This window comes from Metarhizium robertsii (assembly GCF_000187425.2).
Source record: "Metarhizium robertsii ARSEF 23 chromosome Unknown MAA_Scf_1, whole genome shotgun sequence".
NCBI classification, from domain to species: Eukaryota; Fungi; Ascomycota; class Sordariomycetes; order Hypocreales; family Clavicipitaceae; genus Metarhizium; species Metarhizium robertsii.
In genome coordinates, this window is record NW_011942149.1 from 5056351 (window position 1) to 5080075 (window position 23725).

Genomic DNA, 23725 nt, shown 5'->3' on the forward strand with positions numbered 1-23725 from the left:
CCGTACTCCGTACTACTGCAGATATGCCATGGCGGGATATTTGGAGCACGACACCGGAGCAAAGTCCGCGGTAGACTTGCAGCGGACTCTCCAAGTCGAGACCAACGTGGGACAGCGACTCAATTTATGCCCTGCATGCCGATCAATGTTGGTTCATGGCAACAATGGAGAGGCCAACCAGCCATGTGCAGCAACCGACGAGATGAAGACTCGAACGGACACAGGGCCGTGATTTTGGCATTACTATTAAACTTTGCCCAATCTCTAGTATGCATAAGAGGGATCCAATCGTTATGTCCGGATCCGGAGCGCGAACAGGATTGGCCCTGGGGAGGGAAGGAGCCAATGGCGTCATTGCCTGGTGACAAATCAACTGCCGTCGGTTGCTGATGAATCTTCCCATGACGCGATTGCAAAAGAAACCAATTCACTCGGCTGAGACGTCAATTGCAGTAGATTGCAGCCCAAACATTGCTCTCGTCGCCATTGCTTGCTTTGATATATAGCTGCTGCGGTTTTGTTCTCCTCGGACACTCAATCGCGCTCACGATTATCTTGTCACTCAGCCACCACTGCCGCCAATTCCCAAAGATCGCTGTCAAACCCACCTCGCACACAGCACCGTCTACTTATCGATCGCTCGAATCCTTCGGCCAACGACCCACGCATCAACCCTGCTGTCCTGCGAGTGCCTCGATACGGATATCGCTCTGACCAGGCCAACTAATAGAACGACGACAAGCCAGTGACTCGGACGACTTTTGTGGCAGCCGCCAGCACCGCCAGCAGCATCATCAGCACCCCCCCATAATAATAATATGGCGCGCCCAACTGGTCTCATTGCCTCCAAGGGCATTGAACTACTCACCTGGAGTACGTCATTCCTGTAGCATTGTCCTTGCGTTGGTTATTTTTATTTTCACCCTGTTCTCTGGCGGCCCATTTTGCCCAACATGGCATCTCTTACATGCATCCTGGCCCACCGACTCCAACACCACGCACATGACATGGACAGGAATAGTCTTGGGCCATCTACACACCCCTCTCTTTTCATTTCCGCCATTTCGCCTCGTTTGGTTCAGCTCAAGGGCAAATTGTACGAGGCAGCTCTTGTGAATGGCGCACCCTGCGAAATGGGATCTGCGCTCGCGTCTTTTCGCTTGTTTGGAAGACGGCTACGTGGACAACGGGCAGCAGAGTTTAGACTGTCTGCTTTCGCCACAGCATCGTGCATCGCGAGCGTTATTGATATCGCTCGGCTGTTGCCCCCTTGGGTCCCCTTTTCCCCTTTGACAAAAAGACCCTGTGGCCATTAGCTTCTTGAAAGTCGGCCGATGAAACCGCCTGGCAGCCCCCATTCCTACGTCCCATGCGCCTTGGATCTGTTGGCTCTGGCTTCCTCGTGGCTATGCATGCAAGAGCAACTAGAGCCAACAAACAGGCCAACGGGGTCTCGCTTCCGGCTGTCGCTCAACGACGAGCGAGATGAGCTGCCACTCACTCCCTGTGGGATGTCAAGTTTGGCGCTTCGTAGAGCTCTTCTCCATTCCTATCTTGTACTCCCGTGTCCCCCACAGCAAGTGCAGATGAGGCAGGCGAGGTACAGGGAGGAGGAAAACCCCGTCAGCCTCTAGGATGCTTTCACACACACACACATAAGACATGTAGGATGGTGGCGTCCAAGAGTTGGAGGAGCAATAGGAATTTCACCTTCACCCCTCACATTTGAGATGTTCAGAGTGCTGACTTTGTCCACCTCGACCACGTGTAGGCACTCCCAACGGATACAAGGCTAGCATCCTCCTTGAAGAGTTGAAGGAGGCCTATGGGCTTCAGTATACATTCCAGGGTATCAACATCGGCCAGAATATTCAAAAGGAGCCGTGGTTCACGGCCATTAACCCGAATGGTCGCATTCCCGCCATTGTCGACCATGACCACGGCGACTTGGCTGTTTTTGAGGGCAATGCAATCTTGTCGTACCTGTCTCGCCGATATGATACGGAGAGACTCTTCTCGTTTGCCCCAGACGATGATGACTATACACGCGCAGAGTCTTGGATAGGCTGGCAGCACGGTGGCCTGGGTCCCATGCAGGGGCAAGCCAACCACTTTGTACGAGCCGCCAAGGAGAAGATTGCCTACGGAATGCAGCGCTATGTTGGTGAAACGGAACGGCTGTACGGCATCCTCGACGCTCGCCTCAGGGACCGGGACTTCGTCGTAGGTCCGGGACGGGGCAAGTATAGCATCGCCGACATTGCTCTCTTGGGGTGGGTCAACGCCGTCCGAGGCACAACCATTTCCATTGACCAGTTCCCGTCCATCAAGGCATGGCTGGCACGTTGCTGGGAGCGTCCCGCGGTACAGAGGGGCTTCCAGGTTCCCTCTGCACCGGCGTCCTCAGCCCTCACGCCCCAAGTAGGCGAGGCTGCCGAACAGGCAAAGCAGCTCAAGCAATTGGTTGATGAGGCCAAGAAGCAATACGGCTATGTTTATTCGTCGCCATGAAGAAATGGTAACATTGATGACGAATCATTAGCCATCGTGACCAACGGGGCGTCCGCCCCCTCCCCACACTCAAGTTTACAAGGGGAACCTTTTTCAAGTACATACATACATAGATGGTAGTAGGTTAGGGTGTTGTATAATGAAGAACAATCTGTTTGGTTCGCCCAAGGCCGGATTCATCAAAGTAGACTTGCGTGGATGCCGCGTACGTAGTCGAATGGCACGATGCCCTAAGCTTTCTGACGGAAAAGCTAACTTTCCCCCTGCCTTGTTTCCTATAGGCAGGCAGGCGTAGCACTGGGGACGGTTGAGCGGCAGATGACCGAGACGCCGGCGAGGGAACCCCCAGACGTTTTGGCATTTCTTGACAAGTCTAGAACTCGTAGAATCCCGGTCACATCGTGGCCACAGGGCTGATGGGGGGGCGTGCAAAGTATCTCTGGTCGTATGAGTAAGAAGGTTATTATACTACCACGTTTTGTACACATGGGGGGTAGGGGGGAATCTCACGTCAAAAAGCGGCAGGAAAACCTACAATTCGCCAGCCACATGTGCAAAGGGGGAGGGGGGGCGGAAACCTAGGACCAGACTGTTTTCCAGTTTCAAACACCACGCGGCGAAATCCACGTCCGTCTGGGCATGGCAACTCGGCAGAGACACGAAGTAGAAGGCCGCGGAGGGGCAAACGCACAGAATGTGAAACGGAGGATTTCACTGTTTCGTGGGGCGGCGGTGCGGCCGCTGACGCAGGACTTTTGACTTTTGGGAAGGGGAATGCGAGCCGCCAGACGTCAACTCGTTTTCGATTGATAACCCGGTTTGTATGTAGCCCGCTGTAGATGCTTGCTTTCGGGGCTCTGGATGCGTACCTCGTACATACATGCCTACCTAAAGTTGGATGGGTATCCAGGATAGCTGGAAGCAGCTGCTCGGTGCTCCTGGTGAGACGTGGGACGGGAGAGTTTCCCCATCGTGACATGGTCCAAAGCGAGCTTCTTTGCAGCGAGCCACAAGAGGTCATGAGTGGTGCGCAAAGCATAGATTCGTGCGTACGTGCGTGCGTGTCTCGTTGGCTGCGGTTCCTCGTACCAGACGTGGGAACATATTCCCATGACAGACGGTAGCTGGACAGTCTTGTTCTTCAGTCACAATGTATACTCCAACACTCGAGACGGCTGCTCATCTACTACTCTCCTTACGGGTGCAAATACAAATACATTCCGTCAAGCCTAACTTGAATATACACAATGCCCGTCGCAATCCACAATTGCTACTCGTCTCCGACCCGTATCCTCTGATAGATGCCTGAATGGAGAGCAAAAAACACCAGGCGCAAGCCCAAATGTCCCCCTTATCCTCCTTCCAAACGCCCAAAACTCCGTCCTCCGCCCTTTCCATAAAAATAAGCCGTATTCTCAGCACCAAGTAGAAGAGACGAATGGAACAAGCCGTGGCACGAAAACCACAGTCAAATTGCTCGGCTCATACTCTGATACCTGCCCTTTGCCACCCAGAGTTTGCCCATTATACACGTTCAAACCACGACTCCAATTCCATAAAATCATGGCCAAACCCAAAGTTGCCCGGAGGCCTGCAAAAAGCGTTCTCAAGTGCCACGTAATCCCAGTTCCCTGCAAGCAACCTCTCCTTGGCGGAAAGAAGCACCAATTATACCATGAAAGTAATGGCAGCCAATGCGTATAAACAATGCCACATGCTTTTCTCCTGTGACGTCCTTTTGTTTTCTTGCATGACACAAGTCTCTCTTGTGCAAATGCTCCAAATATATAATACCAGCGAAGAAAACCACTCATTCGCCCATGGATCTCGGTAAAAAAAACCTGCCTTCCCTGAAATTCGCCGTGACAAATGCAGATTGGTCGTTTCTTGTGTTACAAATGCCTCATGAAAGATATCTTTGTGCATTTTTTTTTCAACTCGACGTGCTTTTCTTTCAGTTCAATCTCATCTTGACTCGTCCTTCACATGTTGGAAACGCCTTGCGAGTTGTCCACGACGTTGTCAGACAAATTGATAAGGAGCTGAGCAAGGCATCTCTTAGTTGCAGCGTCATCTCTTAAAACAGACGAGAAGGTAGCATCTCGCAGAGGTTCTGGTAGGCATTGGCGAAGAGCCTCACGAGCTCGGGCGTTGTCGCTAAGTCTACATTCGCGCCACAGTTAGTCAACAGCACTTTGTGAAATACTGGTGATTTGATGCGTCACTCACCTAAGAAAGCATCGGACGACGTGCTTGAGGAGCCGTGCAGTCTGGGACTCGACAAGCTGAGCGACCATGTTGCTCAGCACAGTGCCTACAGCATAGAAGCGCTCGTAGGTGGCGCAGATATAATTGAGGCCGTTATCGTCCAGCAGAATCTTCTGAACAATAAAAATGGCAACAGTCTTACTAAGCTCTGAGCCAGTCTCCATGATCCGAAGGCACAGAGGAATAATCTCCGTTGTGAGGAGAAAATTGATAACGTCCGAAGAGTCGTTCTTCACCAACGCACCAATAACACCCAGGGAAGTTAGTCGCAGGTATTCAAACGGCCGGGACTTGGATGTCGTGTTTAGAAATGGGTACAAGAACAGAGGGATATGCGCTACAGTCCGCCTTGTCAGCTTCATTATTCAACACTGTGGCCCTCCTGGAAGCCGTGGACTGACCGTTCAGAAACAAGGTCCGGGTATCATTATGCGACGCAACACACTGGAGTAGTGCCAAGGCGTTGCAAACGCGGTTTGACGCAGCAGCTGTGAGCTGCGAAGGGTTGAGAAGCGTGTAGACGGAAATTATTTCCTGTAAAAGAGAGGTCATAACCCCTAAAGCAACCAAATCCGTTAGCTTGAACTATCATTTTCGACTCACGGGCATCCGTCATTTCAGCCTTGGACAAATGCTCACCGAATGAGTGCCACAAAATCAGAGCTAGTTCAGGCACCTGTTCTCTCTTCTTGCTCAGCTCTAGCAAAGCTGCCTCCCTCGTGTTCTCGTTTAATAAATCGGCAATGTACGCCATCGTGCGCCGATTATCCTCCGAGATGTTCTCATGGCCGGAATCCTGGGCATGAGCGCCTCCCATATTGCCACCAGTGCCACCGGCAGAATGATTACCAGCCATGCGGTTGAAGTGCGATTGCTGTTGCTGAACCTGTTGTTGCTGTTGCTGTTGTTGTTGTTGTTGCTGCTGCTGCTGCTGCTGTTGTTGTTGTTGTTGAGCAACAGACACATGGTTCTGCTGGTGGTGCGACGCCTGCTGGTGCATCCAGCTAGAGTCGCCTTGTGGATTGTATTGGGGGTGCGTATAAACGTGCGTCGAAGACATCATCTTGGGCAAGAGGGCGAAGTTGAGACGGGTATATCTTTTCAAAATCAATCTCTCGCTTCGGAATGGGGTCGAAGAAAAATGCCGGATATCGCGCGTAGAGTTATCGGGTCAGGAAGCTCCGGGGGGGGGCAGAGCTTACTGCGGCACCAGAGATATGATGGCGCTTGCAGCGACTTGTCAGAGGCTCGGAAAAGGTGTGTTCAAGACGATCCCGCTGGTCTCACGCAGACAAGTTTGTGTGTTGTGGACGGAAGGGCGAGAGAGCTATTTGCTGAGACCAGCAAGAGGGCGAGGGCAGCTCAATGCGCGTCTGGGTCGTGCAACAGGTTGCACAGTGGGGAGACACAGAAATAGTTGAAAGGGCAGAAGAGTAACGACTCGCTATGCGAATGCAGATGCGACAATAGGCTTGGCAGGCTTGGAGACGTCGTGGTTGTTGAAGGGTTGCTGTGATGTGGTGGTGTCTTCGTGCTCGGACTGCGCCCGCTCCACCGCCTTGAGTCTTTTGACCTGGTTGAGGCTCCGCTTCATGGCCGAGCCGATTGAGCAGCACAAGCCACGAGCCAAAGCCGTTCCTGCCTGGCGCCTGCCCGAGGGCGACGACAACCTGCCCTCCCGCGCACGGATCAGGAAGAACTGCCGTCCCTGGCCAATCAACAGTCAGATCTGGGGAAATCTTGCTCAGCCTCGCCATGTTCCTCAGCCTGACGCAGCCCAATGCAGGCCGTGCATTCTGAGGTTCTGACAGCACGAGCATGCTGGGGCCGTCTTGTGCTGCGACCGGCCAAGAGTCCAACACCAAAATGCATGATGGAGACTTGTGAGTCGTCGAGGGACTTCGGAGCAGGCTCCATGCGTTGCTATCCACCGCGTAGAACTCGCCAGGCTACCCTGTACTTTGGACTAGTACGCACTACTTTGGCCCGGGCTCGGGAAAATTCACGTCTTGCATCATCCATCAATTGATGCTGTCCCACCATTTCCCCTTGTGCGTTTGGCCATGTAGTCTGGTCCAGGTTTCCCAGCCAATGTCGTTGACAACCTCTCCTGAACCCCGAGCCGGGCAACGAACCGCCGTTCAACCAACTCACCCATCACACATATGCATACAGAGGCACATCAACCCGGGACACAAGCTCATACCAGCACCCAATCAACTGCTGTGTCATTACCTATGTATCTGCCTCTCCTATTTAACTACCATATATGCTATCTGAATAAAACCCGCAACCAAAAAATCCCACCCTAGAACCCGTCTAGCTCTAGGGTGCCAAAAATATGCTCTCACTCCAAATGTTGTCTAGAGTGCTCTCAGAATCCTGCCATTCAACGGAGAAGGAGGAGGAGGAGGGGAGTAAAGAATATTACACAATGAATGAATTGTTTGAAACGCTTAATATGCCCTTATACAAACACGATGCTTGTATTGTTGTTTGTGGATGGTTTTACGGCCCGGCACCACGCTGTCATGGCCCAAAGAAAATAGAACCTGTGTGTCTGGTACCCAAGCTACTACTCATCGGCTCACCATCTTCACTCGTCCTGCTATCAAGCCGTGAGAAGCAACATAACAAAACAGTGATTTGTGTGCTCAGCAGACTTGCACCCCCCCCAAATCAATAAACGCCCGAATGGTGCGACATGATGGTCTCAATCAGAAGATAGCACTTCTCACTTCGGGAGGCGACTTTGGAGGATCTAGAGCCGCAGGTCTCGTAGTATCTGGTCTGCCATGTTCTTGAACTGCCACGTGTTGCCTGTCATCCGCTTGAATTGGATTCCGTGCAGTGACAGGAGAGGTACTTTGACAATGAAGATTTCAAATTCTAGGACCATGCTCTCGCCAAGGTCACTTTGGACTTGGGTGCTCGTTTCGCCTGGTGCTCGCCTCGTAGTGCCGCCATTCCGTCGAGGGATGCTATCCACTGACGTCTCCGAGTTGGAGTAGCTGCGGTCGCGATCAGAACGATCCCGATCAGAGCGGTCTCTCTCTCTCTCTGGTCGATCACGGTCTGGTCGACCGGGAGTTCGAGGAGTCGGTGGTTGGCGTTGTTCTCGGTCCAGCTCTCGAATCTCTTCTCGATCATCGTTTCGCATCAAGCCACCGAAGCTGAAGCGACGTCGGTGGCCTGGAGTTTGACCAGGGCTGGTGGGATGGTCATGCACCTTGTTCAAATCGATGCTTGGCGTGTGTCGGCAGGAAAAGCCTCCTTTGATCTCTGTGAATTCAACATTCAATTGTTTGAGAACGCGCTTAATATCTGTTCGAATTGCCGGTACGGATTTGCCAGAGGTTGTTGATACACTGAATAACCCCTTCAGGAACACTGGCTTGGCCAATTCAGCGCTGTCAAGTCGATCTGTGGATACGCCACTTTGATCTGGTTCATAGTCCGTCTCCTCAGGCACGTCAGCTTCCTGAAGTCCTTCGCGTCTCAGGCGACGACGTTGTATGCTCTCTCGGCGGGCATGACCCAATGATTTAGTCCGCATTGAAGCCGATCTGGAGTGAGCGTGGGCTCTCTGAGACGTCCCTGATTGATCATTTGACACAGACTGTTCAGAGCCACTGGTAGCGGCGGCCTCCTTGGGTAATCTGCCGCCCTGGCGACGACGCATTTCCGCTGAATTAACACTAGTAGAGCGTCCTAAACCTGATCTTCGGCTGTCCCTCGTGCCATGAGCGGACAATGGGGGGCTGAGTAGCGCACTGTGCTGAGGTTGGCTGCTTCCTGATCGAATCGGCGGGACTGGTGGTTCATCACGGTCCCGCCTACCGCGGCGAATGCTGAAGCTCTTCTTGGGAGTGGCGGGTGATGGTGCTGGATCAGACGGAGAGTGAACTTGCACCATGGGAGGATGAGAACGATCCTTGTCCAGTCTCTCGGGTTCTCGTCGCTTCCGAGTGCTGAACCTTCGAAGCAGTCCCGCCGCAGTGCCTTCTTTCTTTTGCAGCTGTTCGACCTTGGTTTCCGGCGCAGGAGGAGGTGGTGGATGCCCATGCGGTCTCGCTGACTCTGGTGCATCGTCTTCGCCATGAGTGCGGGCACGGGGCCTTGTCCGTCCCCCAGTGGGCCTTTCGCCAGGCATCTCATATGTAGTTGCATTGGTATGAGCAGCCTGAGGCGGCGCAAGCTCTGGCATAGTGTCGGCACCCTTTTCACGTTCTCGATAATCTCGATCTCGATGATCTCGATCCCTTTCATTCTCCCTCTCCCTCTCCCTCTCCCGCTCCCGCTCCCGCTCCCGAGTTCTCTCCCTCTCCCTCTCTTTTTCTTTCTCATGTGAGCCGCTTGACGTGATAGGGACTTGCTGAGCTGCCTCACGGTCGTGCTTCTCCTTGACAAGATAATATATAGAGAGCAGCGGACTAAAGGCGTAGAGAGGATCGTGTCCTAGCTGCAAGGTATCGCTGCTTGGACCGGTCAAAGTGTCTCTGCTATTGGAAGAATTTCGTCTCTTGTAGAAATCGAACCCAAAGCCTCTCTTCTTTTCGGCGTCTTTTGCAGGAGGAGGAGCCTCTCGTTCTCGTTGGTACATCTTGACAGCATGTTGGTAGTCCTCGGAGTCAATCATTTTGCTTAGTTGAGCTCGTATAGTTTCAGGAGAGCCAAAGCTGAATCCTTGCATGCCGTGGATAACTTCCGGATCCAAGGGATGCACTAGTGGTTCGCGGACAGGAAGATAATTGTCAGGAGGTCCATTGAAGCCCTTTGTCATCCAAGGATGGTTCATGACTTCTTGCATTGTAGCACGTTGCTTAGGATCGGTCACCAGCATGCGGGACATGAGGTGTTTACATTCTAGGGAAGAGTCAGCGAATTTGACAACCTTGTTGGACATGCCGCAAGGCACATTCGCGCATATACAAATATATATATATATGTATAGGTATGCATGGGGCACAACTGATCACTCACCGCTCGAAAGCCAGCTAGGGTAATCTACTAAACCCTTCTTAATTTTGGCATGAAGAGCTGGCATGCTCTGGTCGTCGAATGGCACCTTACCACAGACGAGGACGTAAAGCACAATGCCAAAGCTCCATACATCAACCTCTGGACCTGTGTATGCTCTAGCCTGCAGGAGCTCAGGAGCAGCAAAATAAAGACTGCCGCAAAAGGTCTTGAGGTGGCCCCGAGGCGAGAAGAGATTGCTGAGACCAAAATCAATGATTTTAATATCACCAGTTTTACTAATTAATATGTTTTCGATTTTGAGGTCGCGGTGTACGATGCTATTTCGGTGGCAGTAGTCTAGTGCACTGGCGATTTGGCGACTGAACTTTCGAGCTTGTTTTTCCTTGAGCTTGCCGTGCGAGATGATGTAGTCGAGCATCTGGCCGCCATTGACATACTCGAACAGCATGTACCAGTGGTAGTTGGTGCGGACCCAATCTCTCATGCCGCAAATGTGGGGATGATTGAGGAGAGAGACAATAGAAGCCTCGCGGGCGGTTCGAATCTCCTTGGACTGGTCGGCTCGCTCCTTGTCCGCACGATTCTGATGTTCTTCGGTCGAGCCTCGAGGGACTATTTTGCAAGCAACCTGTAAAGGGGACAAGACAAGGCGGTCAGAGCATTGCGATACAAAAGAGGGGGGGTCGATTGGTGGATGCCCAAACGGGCGCATCCAACGACAAGGCGAGACAGCCGAGGAACATTTATTCGGGGAGGAGCAGACAGAGGAGGAAATCGACAGAAAACATGGGAAACTATGGAAAGAAGGGGACGTCATGACGAACCTGTTCGCTGCCATCTTCCTTGCGGGCAAGCTTGACTTTGCCCATGCTGCCTGCGCCGATTGTCTTGCCAAGAATCCATTTCCCCGATTGGGCGGGAATAGTAGTGCGTGACCGGGTCTGTTTGCTGGCAGAGTGTGACTGATGGTGAGGGTCGGAGGCGCCATGGGAGGAAGGGGGAGCAGAAGGACTGCCATTGTTGGTAGCGACGGCGGAGGGAGCCATGTCGCTCGAGGGATAGGGTTGGTGATGGTGTCGTTGGGATGAGGAGCGCGTGCTGGCCTGGCGAGCTATGGATCGGGCAGCAGCTTGGGACGAGGAGACGGAAGGGGACTCGGGGGGGGCGACAGCGCCCCTTGTCGTGGACGGGAGCGACGTGCGATCTCCGCTGGAGCTGCGCTTTGAATGAGAATAGGATGCTAGGTGTGAAGTCTCATAGTCATGATGGGGGAGAATATCCTGGACAGGGCGAGAGGACGCAGTGGACGACGTGGACGCGTGGCGGTGATGGCGATGACGCTGGTGTTGGAGATGCTGCTGCGGGTGATGATGGCTCAGATGCTGCTGGGAGCCGGTGGAGCGGGCAGCAACGGCGGCAGCAACAGCGGCAGTGGCAGCAGCAGTGGCAGCGCTCTGGTGGCTGGTGCCGTTGGTAGGGACACGCTGGAGACTGTGACGCGGGCTCTGGTTCTTGGCTTGACTTTGACCGTGACCGTGACCGTGACCGAGATCCTGGCTGTGATTTCGAACGTGGCTCCTCGAGTTGGCGTTGGAGTTGGAGTTGGACCTGGACCGGGACGAGGACCTGGAGACGACGGGAGTGTTGGTCGCTGTGGAGTCTGAGCTGGAGGCTGACTTTGGCAGCGAGCAGGCGGCAGGCAGACGAGGACCAGCAGCAGCAGCGGCAAAGGCTGAGGCTCCCGACGATGCGGACAGAGGGGGTCGAGAGGAGCGAGCAGGAGAAGCAAGAGGAGTAGCAGATGCTGATGCGGATGCCGAAGCGGTTGCTGCTGGTGACGAGGAATAAGAGCGTGCTGAATGCTGGGATCGCCCAGACGTGGACCTGGTGGATTGGGACCGGGATGGGGTCAGTCCATTCACTCCATTGGCATTGCGAGACGACGACGACAACACGGAGGGAGAGGCTGCGGAGCGGTTATGGTGTGTAGCCATGGCAGCTAGGGCAACAGAATCGGGCGGCTCCAGGGAGTACGAAGTGCCGAGTAATCTCAAGCGCTGGTAGCCAGGGAAAGTCGATGTGATGCCTAGTCTGGTTGCTGGTGATGCGACTATCGTCAATGGCCCAGATGTCGTGACAAGGCGGACCAAAGATGAAGCAGAGGAAAAAAAGCACAGCAACTGACCGACAGAGGAGCAAAAAAGAAGAGAAAAGAAAGCGCGACTACAAATCTTCAAAGGGCAACAGACAAAGGAACAGGAAAAAAAAAAAAAAGACGCTGTAAACAGCTGCCGAGATCTAGATTTCTCTCAGCCAACGGTGCCAAACTCAATGCGCCGTACGATTCAAGGCGCGAGCGATGCGCACAGGGGGGCGCTGCTGTGTCTCCAAAATAACGGCACCCGGGCGCGCAGTGCATTAATTGATGCATGTGCTAATCGCGGCCACACAGACGAGCTCCAGAGCTGTTTGGGACAGTGGCTTGATCCGTCCTAGGCTTTGTCTGGCCGTGTGTGCAACGTATTGACCGTATGTATTCACAGTGTAACGTATTGTCCATCATGTCGACACTCGACGGGCCGTCGGATCTGGCGTGGTCTGCCGATGTGCGCCTTGATTGACAAGACCTCCCAGGACCTGGGCATCTTGAATTGGCCGTGTTGGTAAATCGATGCAGGCATCAGCTGCCGACCGTGGGATAAGTTGAGGCACTGCCCGGGGTCCTGGTCAGACAAGATTACAGAGCAGCGACCTCGAAATGCTGGGTAGCGGGAATATCAAATAGCCGACCACGATATGTCAGAGCTGGAAAAAGAAGAGGCGAATATGGAGCACACAAGACAAGACACGATACTCAAGACCATCAACGGCCTTCGTTCAATCACGGCCAACTGGTCTATGCTGCGCAACCGACGACACGAGGGGCGGCGGCATTGGCTCTTGCTCTCGTGAAGCACAGAGCATGTGGGCAAACGCAGCATTGAATGGATCATGGACGCACTCGTGCCCGGCCCAGCCAACCAGCCAATCGCTCTTCTCTTGCTTCTTGCTTCTTTCTTTTTCTCTTTCTCTCCTTTTTCCTTCTTTGTCCCGCGTCGACGGTTGGGCATTGGCTGGATTGGGGATGCTACATGTGCAAACGTCTGATGACGCTTGGCCGTTGGGGGCCGCCATGTCCTCCTTGCTTTGTTCGACAAATTGGCACCCAGCCCTGGTCCTCGGCACCGACTTGACAAGATGAAATTGCTGATTGACGACTCCCAGTCGCCAGGACCCGTACCGACCCCGTACCCAGTCCAAGCACCGCGTCCTTGACTGCTCGACGGATTAAGTCTGGTTCATTTGATACTAGTATAAGCAGTCCAAGTGCCATGGAGTGCAAGATGCATGCGTACATGTAATCAACAACTACATGACGATGCTATCATGGCCTCGCAGAGACATTGACCGAAGTCAAGGTTTTCGCCAAGTCAAGTTTGTACACGAAAGCCCTTGCGTCATCGTACAACCAGCCCAGTCGCCGCTTGTTGGAATGCCCCTGAATGCAACACTGGAGCGGCACGTCGACAAAGTCGTATCTCCGGGTCTTGGCATCCAATGCCAATTACTACTAGTAGTACGGAGTAGTAGTACTACTGCCCAGTCGGCAATGAGAGGCCTCGCCTCCACACACCAGCTAAACTTCCCTGGACCTTTGTTCTCTCGCGTCATGCATTAGACGCATCATGTCGCCGTGTGAGGCAAGGTGGATGGAGATGAATGGATCAGACCAGCCTCGTGTGTTTGACCCGTGGATTATTATGGCGTATATGCTTCGATGTGTCCTTGCCCAATCAAAAAAAATCATTGGGCCAGATTTTGTGACCAAAAGACAAAATCCTTCTGACCAACACCGGCCTATTTTGTAGAGACTACCATTAATATTGAAGTCTCACTGTTTCAACATGTCCGCTCACCAGGGGACATTACCAGTCTGTCCAACCCACGAGGTACCTGCTAGGTACCTGCCAACTGCCCAGGTGCCAGGTGCCCCGGTGGGTAATAGCAAGTACTAGTGCCGGCAGCCCACTGTCGCTTATCGATAACACGCATCCAAATGTCCAACAACTTTGCTCCTCCGTCGCATCGTCACCTTTTCTAATAAGCAGACTTTCAAGGTCATGACACAATAGCGAACAAGCCTGATGGAAGTTTCATGGCCCCGGAGCCACCATGTCGTACAAGCGCTCTCGGTCGACGTTTGAGGCAGACCTTCACGCCCCGTACGCTCTTTTTGGCACGCCTCTGCCCGACGAAACCGACTCGCGCGACGATGGCTCATATTTGCCTCTGTGGAAACAAGACGTGAGGGACGAAAAGGGCAGAAGACGGCTTCACGGTGCCTTTACAGGCGGTTGGAGTGCAGGGTACGTGATAATTGGAGCTGTAGCGCGGCAGTAATTCAACGTCCAAATCTAATCATCATTCCACAGCTATTTCAATACTGTGGGCTCCAAAGAGGGATGGACGCCGTCTACCTTTGTCTCCAGCCGCTCGAACCGTCGCAAAGATGATACAGCATCAATCACAATCCAACAAAGAGCCGAGGAGTACATGGACGAGGAAGACCTGGAGGATGCAGCGGAAGCACAGCAACTCCAAACTTCGCAAGCCTTTGCAGGGCTGGGATCGTCCACCCAGGATGAAATGCGCGCTAGCGGGCTTATGGGACTATTCAAATCATCCGGAGACACAAAGGGACTACAGCTGTTACGCAGAATGGGCTGGAAAGATGGCCAGGGAATTGGACCCAAGATTCGACGGGGTGCCAGACTCGACGTGGGAAAGAGCGGTGTTGTGTCCGACAACAACAAGATGTATCTGTTTGCTCCCGACGATGCTCAAATGATACAATTTGTTCGAAAAACGGATAGAATGGGTCTGGGACACCAAGGCGGCGCGAGGTTGCAGAGTCTGGGAAAGACTGGCGATTCAGACCAGGATAATGAGGATGACGACGCACTGGACAAGAACGGCAGACCGTCTTTTTTTTCTGCAAGAAAAAAGGAAGCGAAATCTCAAAGGGGCGCTTTTGGCGTTGGTGTGCTCAACGACACCGGCTCGGATGAAGAAGACCCGTATGAGATGGGACCCAAGATAAGATACAATCGCGTTATGGGAGGGGAAAAGAAGAAGAAGAAGAAAGCTACGGCTGCAGTGAACCCGTCTCTTAAAAAAGCGCCAGTATTTCTATCAAAGACAGCGAGGGCTGGACACAACCTCCGCCGATGTCATGATGGCCGGCTCCCACTAGATGGGTTCGTCCTGGCAAAAGTCGTAGAGGATTTGGCGGCTGCTCTGTCACAATACGCGCCACCTCCCGTTCCCGAGGGTTGGAAGTCATCCAAAGACCCGTTGAATATGGGGGATTCTTCTAAATACACTTCAACTGCCGATGCTGCAAAAGCATCTACCTTGGACCCGAGATCTCGAGCAGCTCTTCTTGGTGAGACTGCCCTCCCGGGCAAGTCTGTCTTCGACTTCATTTCTTCCTCCTCAAGAGATAAGCTGGCGGCTCTATCTGGAAATAAGCATCTCCCGCCTGGTTTGGGCCAACTCCCCGAAGGTCACACCCCACTGTCAGAAGATGATAGACGCCAGGCATTATGGAAAGAAGTTCCCAAACTGGACCAATCAACCGCAGCGGCAGCTCTATCCCGCAGCTCGGCTGGGCCATATGCAGATGACGAGGCAAAGCGTGGCCGCTACAGAAAGTACTTGATGTCTCAGGCGAATCCTGGGCAAGATCTCCCAGATAAAGCGCCGAGAGCGACAGATGAGGAATATATTCGAGAAATGAATGAATTCTACAACTGCGCCAGGATCTTTAAGCCCATGACGGGTTTCATGGCGTCAAGATTCACTACATCAAAGACGGTTCTTAATTCATCATCCAACAACGGCAACGGAAGCGATGACAAGACGCGGACAGATTTACTGTCAAAGCCCGAACCAAAGAGTAAAGATGCAGCTGAAGAAGCTGCTGTCCTAGGCATGTTTGGACACATGACGCGCTCCGTGGGAGATTTCTACCCAACAAGGCTGCTCTGTAAGAGGTTCAATGTACGCGCCCCTGCGCATGTTGCACCGGATCGCGAATCAGATAATACCTCATCGACGCCAAACAGAAGCGATAGTCGGGCGATGCCAACGCAATGGTCTATGTCTGATTTGAATGTTTCTGTTTCAGCACCTCCGGCTGTAGAAGCACCGACGTCATCAGGGGCTGTAACGCCAGTACAGCAACCGGTGGAGGTTAATCCAGAGAAGAATGATGCTGTCGAAGGGAAAGTAGCCAATGCTGATGTGTTGAAAGCAATATTTGGAGATAGCGATAGCGAGTAAACGCGCAGATGACGTAATGAATCAGGGAGGATACCATTTGGAAGCATCACGACATGTGCAATATACTCTATTCAATCAGCTGGTTTAATTACGACTGCCCTAACGTATCAACACTTGGCATCTTGCTGTGGATGCAGACCCATGGTAGTATCCGAGTAGATATGACGGCATGTGTTGAATACGTTCATGAGTTATTTATGTATTATACTACAAAGTTGCCAAAAAATTGGCCATTCAACATCAGCATGAAATGCGCCCCTACCTCATTCTAGTAAATGCTCCATGCCAATAAATACAACACACAACGAAGCGCCTCAACGCCATAGCGGTGCCTTATTATCTGACTTTAGATGGTCCGTCACCATGTCCTCCTTTAGTGTCGATGCGCTTAACCAAGCTCGTGGATATTGCCGCGGTGGTCGTCGCCCGGCTTTGCAGACATTTCGTAAACAACGGGCTTCTCATTGCCATTGCGTCCCTGGCTGGCGGGAGGAGGAGGAGGAGGCGTAGCACTGACAGTCGCAAACCCAACTGGGCTGACGGTGGGAGCACCAGTTCGAGGATCAGTTGAAGTTGAGTATGTACCGGTCGGCGAGCTGACTTGGCCAGTAGCCATTGAAGGAGAGTATTGTCCCGGCGGCGGAGAAGCGTTGTAGTATCCTTGAGGAGGAGGAGGAGAGCCCGGGGGGGCAGGAGGGTATCCCATTCCCTGGGCAGGAGAGACGTTTGCCGCGTAAGGCGAGGTCTGGGGAGGGTATTGCTGCATGAGAGGCTGATTAGGAGGAGGCTGCATGTTCTGGCCCGGCGCAGCATCCTTCTGCTTCCGCTTGTGACGGAGGAGGAGCAGGATTCCGACGCCAACCAAGGCAATGGCGGCAACACCACCGACAACGCCGCCGACAATGGCTCCCACGGGGGTCTTCTTATCGCTCTTGCTGCTACTATTGTCGTTGCTGCTGCTGCTGCTGCTGCCATCTCCACTGTCACCGGTTGCCTTGGCCGAACTGCCCCCCGTCTCAGTGGCATCGGCGATCCCCAGGGAAGACAAGGTGGACGACGGCACGGCCGAGGCGCTCGTCACCAGTGCCCTGCCGACACACTTGCCGCCGGCGCCGCAGGTCTTCGGGTACTCGCACCAGACATTGTCGGAGCTGGCTCCGGGGTTGCAGCAGACGCTGGAGCCGGCGATGCAGACACTCCCGCACTCTTGCTTTCCCGAGGCGCACCCGTCCGTGGGACTGCCGCGACAGACCTTGCCGCTGGGGCAGCAGCCCTGCGGGTAGCAGTAGAACCCGACGTCGCAGTACGTCCCTCTGACCCTGTCGCAGCAGGATCCTCCCCGGGGCATACAGAAGCCCGTCCCGCAAGCGGCCTGGCTGGCGAGGCACTCGTCGTCGCGGGCGGCGAGTCCGTCGAAGCCGTTGGCCAGGCCGGCGCCGTTTAGAGAGTACGTGTCGGGGGCCTGGAAGGGGGCTGCGTTTTCGGCGAGCGAGGCCAGCCCGGCGAGGGCAACGGCGACGAAGCCTGCGGTGATCATGCCTCCTCGTGCCTGCTTTTTGCGCGTGGTATCGCCCGACTTTTGTGTAGGCCGACGAACGGGACGGTTGCCGCGACGGAATGTAGATCTGAAAGTAGTGACGAGGGAATCCGTAATGTGCTCCTGGTGAGAAGAGACAGAACAAGAGGATGCTGATGATGAGGTTGGTGGACGGCTCCCTTTTCCTGTTTATCTGATGCACGTCGCGACTCTTGCAGTTTCTCCCGACGCGGCAGGACTGACCACGGCTGTGGACAGGAAAACCACGGGCTCTCCATTCTCCATCCTGTGTGCTCGTATCCTCTGGCCTTGTGCTCGGTAAAAATGCGACTTCAGCCGCTCTCTCTTTGATATCGAGGCGAGGTTCGCTGCGGGAGGAAAAGCAGCCTTGTTCAGCCCAGGTCAGCCACGGGCTTGAGCTAGTGCCTGAGATGGCGGGAATTGCGGAACTTGCAGGGCTGTCGTTGGTCTGGATGGACAATTGTTGAAGGGACCCCTGGTCTTGTGATAAGCTTTTCAATGTTGTAATTTCCGCGACCTTGCAGATTGGCTGTGGTTGCGCTGGGGCTTGTCGTTGTCGTCTTTCATTCTTGAGTTTTGGTCGCCCGGGGGGCTTTTGATCTTGGGACTGATAGGCGGGAACATGATGATGAGAGCAGAAGTGAAGGAAGGCCTAGAGTCGGTAAAAGATGCCATTTGGGTGTGGTGACGATGTGGATTTGTTGGGAATCGGATGGGCTTGTTAGGTGTCATCTGGCGTAACATTGAATGGCATCCCGACGCCTGTCAGCCCTGCTCTCCACAGAAGCAATTTGCCTTGATTAGTACTAGTCTGACTCCAGGTTTCTGGATCAGTTTTTAGAAACAGGCATCGTCCTCGTTGCATATCGTATTGTGGACGGAGAAACATGGCTCCTCGTTAAGCGGCCGGCCAAGATGTCCCTGTTGCTGGACTTGGGCATGACTTTTTTTTTTTTGCAAGTTTCAACTGAAGACTTTTGCCATGAAACTTTCATCTTCAAGTCGTAGGCTGGGGTGTTCTTGTTTCCAATTCAAGACATGGCGAGAAGTTGGGCTTGTCCAGTAAGACCGGGGCAGCTTCACGCCAAAAGTGGTGGAGCAGAACTGAAGCTCAATTTTCCCAATCTCGGAAAGATATGATGAGAACGGCTTGGCTCAGAGCTATTTATTTGATCAAGATGGAACAGGTGGCCTCTTACCAAGGCCACGATGAAGTCCCCGTTCGGCTCACCAGAGACGGGAATTCAGTGGAGAGAAAACACTTTTAACCACGGGCTTTGAAAATGCATGATTTGTATTTTCAGCTCGATTCTATGAAGTAGTGCCTGCACAAATGGGAGAATTGATCATTCAAGGAGGATACTCGAGAGTGCTCGCAGATGTCTCCTATAAGTGCTTTGGACGCCATGTAGTGACTACTCCCGGCTTGCTCCACGCTTTCCTACCGGACTCGTGGGAATAAGAGTATGCAGTAAGCAAAATGTATCCGATCAGACATACAGATAGTTTTGTGACGTTGGAGTGTGATTGGCCAAGATGTTTTGCGCCAGAGCATCAGTGTACTTGAACAACATGCCTGCATATCTTCCCCTGACCCGAAGCCGCCGTCACCAAGTTATACTTTTGGTGCAAAGTACCAAAAATAAGCAAACAAGCCAGGACATGTCTGTAAAAATCCACAGCCCCCCTGGAATCAAACCGTCAGATGGGTGGGTTGTCCAAATAACACCATGCAGGAAAATCAACATGATGACATGGAAGGCGTCAGGGAGGCATTCGGGGCTGTCAATACGGCAACATGTACGGAGGAGCATAGTCTAGCTTTCAAGTTTCGCCCCAGAGGCGAAATAGTACGTACATCCTGAGAAATCATAAGCTCAGATATTCCGAGTTCCACATGTTCAATAACTTACAAGCCGAATCAACACGACAGGCCACATCTATTGGCGCTATGCATGGATATGCCGATCCATCATTTGTTTTCAACTGCTTACGGTACTCGCAACGCTGTTCGGCTCTTTGTCCGGCGCGACTCGGCCAAGTGTGTACGCCGCTTATGCAATGGGATACCCCAGCTTATGGACGATCAACGAGGATTGGCGGTTGAGCATCAGGATGCGCAGGATGAGTTATTCCTACAGTTTTTGCGATTCTGGATTGCATGAATGACATCTCCGAGGGGCCTGCTGTGGCTGCATACTACGGCATTTGGAGGAATCTCGCGTTGGGAGATGATGTGTTTCGAGACTGCTGGTATACAGGTCTTGCCTGGTCCCTTGAATATGAGAAACTCACACGTTTTCACACGGTTAGACCGGGGCTCGCAAACGCACTTGGATACGAGTATCCTTGGTCACTTACAAGTTACAACCCTTGACTCAACTTGCTTTCGATACGCGTTGGCGCCCCGAGCTGTTCACCAAGATGACTTCCTCCTACAAACCAATCGGCCGGCGTGCCTCCGAGTCGCCGGGGTATATACAACCGAAAGCCGGAGAGCCTGCGGAGATCTCCGTCAGGCCTCGTCTCGGAGAAGCGACTTAGACGTGGACTCGTATGAGTTTGGCCTCACCTCTACATCCATGACTCTGAGTGCCCGGTCTAAGAAAATCCACAACACAAAGCAACGTGTGTGTTATTGGCCAAACCTGCGCAAGTATGATTGTGTGATGACGATTTTGGGACGCCTCGCGCAACAAGTGTTGGCTCTCATCAACATGATGAAGCCGGCGAAAAAGACGAAAAGTCGCAATTCCCCGACGATATCCTTCCCATTGGACCGTCGGTAGCCATTTCCCCTTTGGCGAGGATGCAAACGCCTCATGTCATCTGTCTGATCCACAAGGACTGCCAACATTCGCCGCTTCCAAGTGACCTTGGCCGAGACGGGGGCAGCATGCGGATGTGGCTGTTGTTTCGTCCCATGAGCTCTCGTCTGTTGGCATTGAGGCGTTTCCTTTTGCTCCACAAGAATCCATCTGTCGAGCCGATAACCCGAGCCTGGGAAGTTGGAAGGTGCTAGGAAGTTGGAAGGTGGAAGGTGCAAGGTGCAAGGTGCAAGGTGGAAAGACGGCGACCTGCAATCTGGGTTCCCCGCATTTCATCATTGGGGATTAGATTCATGAATCCTTGCGCCTTAATTCAAGCCGTCACAGGGCTCCTCCCTTAACTTCTTGTGCCTACCCCAGGTTTCTAATAGAGACGGGAGACGATTCCACAGGAACGCGGGACCAGGCAATTTGACAGGTAGTACTACTACTACTACTTAACACTGATCCTTACTGCTCGGAAGAGCCGTACCCTAGTCATTCTCGGACGGCATCGTGGCGCTCACGATACCCTGCCAGGTTGCCAGGGTTATTGGGGCAAGACACACCCCGAGACCCGAGAGTGGAACTCTTGCTCGGCCTATTTGACGTCTCGAAACGTTTCCATTGGAACAATTTGATGCTCCTGTTTACAAGCAAAACAGATAAGCCTAAACCCTCGCCCAATAACACCGATCCGGCACAGCGGTGGCTCTGAAGGTTCAAGCAACCTTGTCTTCGAAGAGCAGGGTAGTACCGAGTAGTTATATCATATGGGACTAGAACCGATACGACATCCACTTTGTGGGAGAGGACTCGGCTCGGACGGCATGCGAGGGCCCTCTGTCCAAGAACTGGGCTGATTGATACCTTGATCGTGGTGACGAGCCTCGTGTACCATATAGACTTGGTCACATCGGCACCTTGATGCCGGTCTTGGAGGTGTGGCCGAACCAGCGCCGCCACAAGAGAAGCTTGGTCGAAGGAACAAAAAGTTCCTGCAGAATATTCGCCAGTGACGCCGAGGAGGGCACGCCTCCGCCACAAGATCGAATCTTGGCCCGAACCAACTCCAGGACCATCACCGAAGCTGCATCAGACAATTGAGACGACGCCGGCCGGTTAAATTGGCAGTATATATGTAGGCGTCTCGTCGCCGGGGCCCCGGACCACGACACGCGCCGTCTTGACTCTTTACTCTTGAGTCTCAATCCCTCGTCACAAGTCACAACCTCATTGACAAGATGGAGAATTCTGAAAAAGTCGTGGAGCATCACAACTCCCACCGACTTGGACAAGACGACAAGGCTGACCCTGTCAGCTTCGCAACTCCCCCCCGTATGCGACGTCTTCACGACCCAGACGTCTCGTTCCAAGAATACCAACACTATGCGCGAATCACTCGTGCGGAACAGGATGCACTTCCCAGGCCAGCGGGCAAAAAGTCGCTTTTGTATTATCTGGTCCCCAATCTGCAAAAGGTTGAAACGGGACCTACCGACGTTGCCACTCGCTCTGATCTGAACACGTCCGACATTGAGCAGCGCAAGATTATTTCCGACGAGGAGTGGACAAACGCCTCGAGGGCCCTGAGAACCGCTGGGACCGGTGCTATCTTCTACCTCATCACTACCGATATTTTGGGTCCCTTTGGCTTGCCCTATGCTTTCGCAACGACTGGTTGGGGGTGAGTGTCATGAGATGAGCCAACATGGTTTCGAGAACTTGACGAGACGGCAACTAACACGACACGAATAGACCGGGTACCGCTCTGTATACTGTCTTTGGATTCATGGCGGGGTTTTCTGGATATCTGCTGTGGGATTGCTTCATGGGTAAGTAGGTTGATCCTCAACTACAAGATGGTTGTATCAATTCATGTCTATTGGTTCCGACAAGCTCAACTAATCGGTCCAGGCCTTGATTCATTTCAGTTTCCCATCAAGTCATTCGGAGACATAGGCTTCCGTGTCTACGGAACATGGTGCCGCTACTTGTTCAACATCCTTCAGGCCATCCAGCTTATCTGCAACGTCGGCGCCATCATCATATCCAACGGCGAAGCGTTGTCGGAAGCCGTAAAATTCAAGCTCTGCTATGCTATTTGCTGCCTGGTCTGGGCCCTCGCCGGCTTCGTCCTGGGCCAGATTCGGACCCTGCAAAAGTTCACCTGGCTTGCCAACGTGGCCGTCTTCATCAACCTGCTCATCATGTTCATCACCATGGGCGCCGCCGCCCACACGCCGCCTCTCTACTCTGCGTCCGCCTCGTCGGCGGGCTATTCCATCGATCCGGCACTCGTCACCCCCGTCAACGGAACGTACCCCCCCGTCCAGCACAGCGCGGCCCTGCCTGACTCTGGCAACTTTGCGGCCTCGCTCAACGGCGCCATGCAAGCCGTGTACTCGTACGGCGGATCCATGATCTTTCCCGAGTTCATGGCCGAAATCAGGCGCCCCAGAGACTTTCTCAAGGGCATGTGGTCTGCCCAGCTCTTCATCTACATCTGCTACATGCTGTACGGGCTCTTCATGTACGGCTTCCAGGGCCAGTACGTGCAGACGCCTGCCTATCTGGGAATATCTGCGTACGGCTTGCAAACAGCAGGCAACTCCCTGGCCATTGTATCCGCTCTGATTGCGGCTACGCTCTACGGCAATATTGGTATCAAAGGTGTGTATTCCTTTTTTCATGTGTAGCAGCCACATGCTAACAGATGACGACAGTGCTCTATAACAACATTCTTGTCGAATTTTTCAAGGCTCCGCCGCTGGAAAGCAAGGGAGGCCGATATATCTGGTTTGCTCTCGTCCCCATCTACTGGTCTATCGCCTATGTAATCGGAGCAGCGATTCCCGATTTCGCCGGCTTCACCGGCATCGTGGCCGCCGTCTGCATCTTGCAGTTTACGTACTCGTTCCCGCCGCTTTTGCACATAGGCTATCAGATCCAAAAGTCCGCCATGGAGGGAGAAGCCGGGTTCGACCCAAGCACCGGCGAGCTGGCGGCGCGCGATGGCGGAATCAGGCGCTGGGTGCGCGGCTTCTTCGGTGCCCGTTGGTACCTCAACGTCTTCAATCTGCTGTATTTCCTCGGCGCCATGGCCTTGTGTGCCCTCGGCATATATGCTTCCGTCATGAACCTGATCCAGATCTATGCGGTTCCTCAGCTGAATGCTTTTGGCTGCAAGTCTCCGCTGGACGTTTCGGCATAA

The 23725-nt window shown here is 53.3% G+C and overlaps 6 protein-coding genes across 6 annotated transcripts; 3 read left to right on the top strand and 3 right to left on the bottom strand.

Annotated features, from left to right (window-relative positions):
• Positions 1–818: 818 nt before the first annotated feature.
• On the top strand, positions 819–2511 carry MAA_02039 (Glutathione S-transferase/chloride channel; the record flags this gene model as incomplete). Its single annotated transcript, XM_007820037.1, has 2 exons — positions 819–873; positions 1772–2511. 2 exons carry the CDS (start codon positions 819–821, stop codon positions 2509–2511), a joined length of 795 nt encoding a protein of 264 aa, XP_007818228.1.
• Positions 2512–4493: 1982 nt separating this feature from the next.
• MAA_02038 (Cell differentiation, Rcd1-like protein) lies at positions 4494–5842 on the bottom strand (the record flags this gene model as incomplete). The annotated part of the gene is made up of 4 exons (XM_007820036.1): positions 4494–4674; positions 4741–5127; positions 5225–5336; positions 5383–5842. 4 exons carry the CDS (start codon positions 5840–5842, stop codon positions 4494–4496), a joined length of 1140 nt encoding a protein of 379 aa, XP_007818227.1.
• A 1698-nt stretch (positions 5843–7540) lies between these two features.
• Positions 7541–11756, bottom strand: MAA_02037 (protein kinase; the record flags this gene model as incomplete). The annotated part of the gene is made up of 3 exons (XM_007820035.1): positions 7541–9645; positions 9763–10390; positions 10587–11756. 3 exons carry the CDS (start codon positions 11754–11756, stop codon positions 7541–7543), a joined length of 3903 nt encoding a protein of 1300 aa, XP_007818226.1.
• A 2218-nt stretch (positions 11757–13974) lies between these two features.
• On the top strand, positions 13975–16146 carry MAA_02036 (D111/G-patch; the record flags this gene model as incomplete). The annotated part of the gene is made up of 2 exons (XM_007820034.1): positions 13975–14168; positions 14235–16146. The coding sequence occupies 2 exons, from the start codon at positions 13975–13977 to the stop codon at positions 16144–16146; spliced, it is 2106 nt and encodes a 701-aa protein (XP_007818225.1).
• Positions 16147–16534: 388 nt separating this feature from the next.
• MAA_02035 (uncharacterized protein) lies at positions 16535–17683 on the bottom strand (the record flags this gene model as incomplete). Its single annotated transcript, XM_007820033.1, has 1 exon — positions 16535–17683. The coding sequence occupies one exon, from the start codon at positions 17681–17683 to the stop codon at positions 16535–16537; it is 1149 nt and encodes a 382-aa protein (XP_007818224.1).
• A 4072-nt stretch (positions 17684–21755) lies between these two features.
• On the top strand, positions 21756–23725 carry MAA_02034 (amino acid transporter; the record flags this gene model as incomplete). Its single annotated transcript, XM_007820032.1, has 4 exons — positions 21756–22198; positions 22270–22346; positions 22429–23184; positions 23238–23725. The coding sequence occupies 4 exons, from the start codon at positions 21756–21758 to the stop codon at positions 23723–23725; spliced, it is 1764 nt and encodes a 587-aa protein (XP_007818223.1).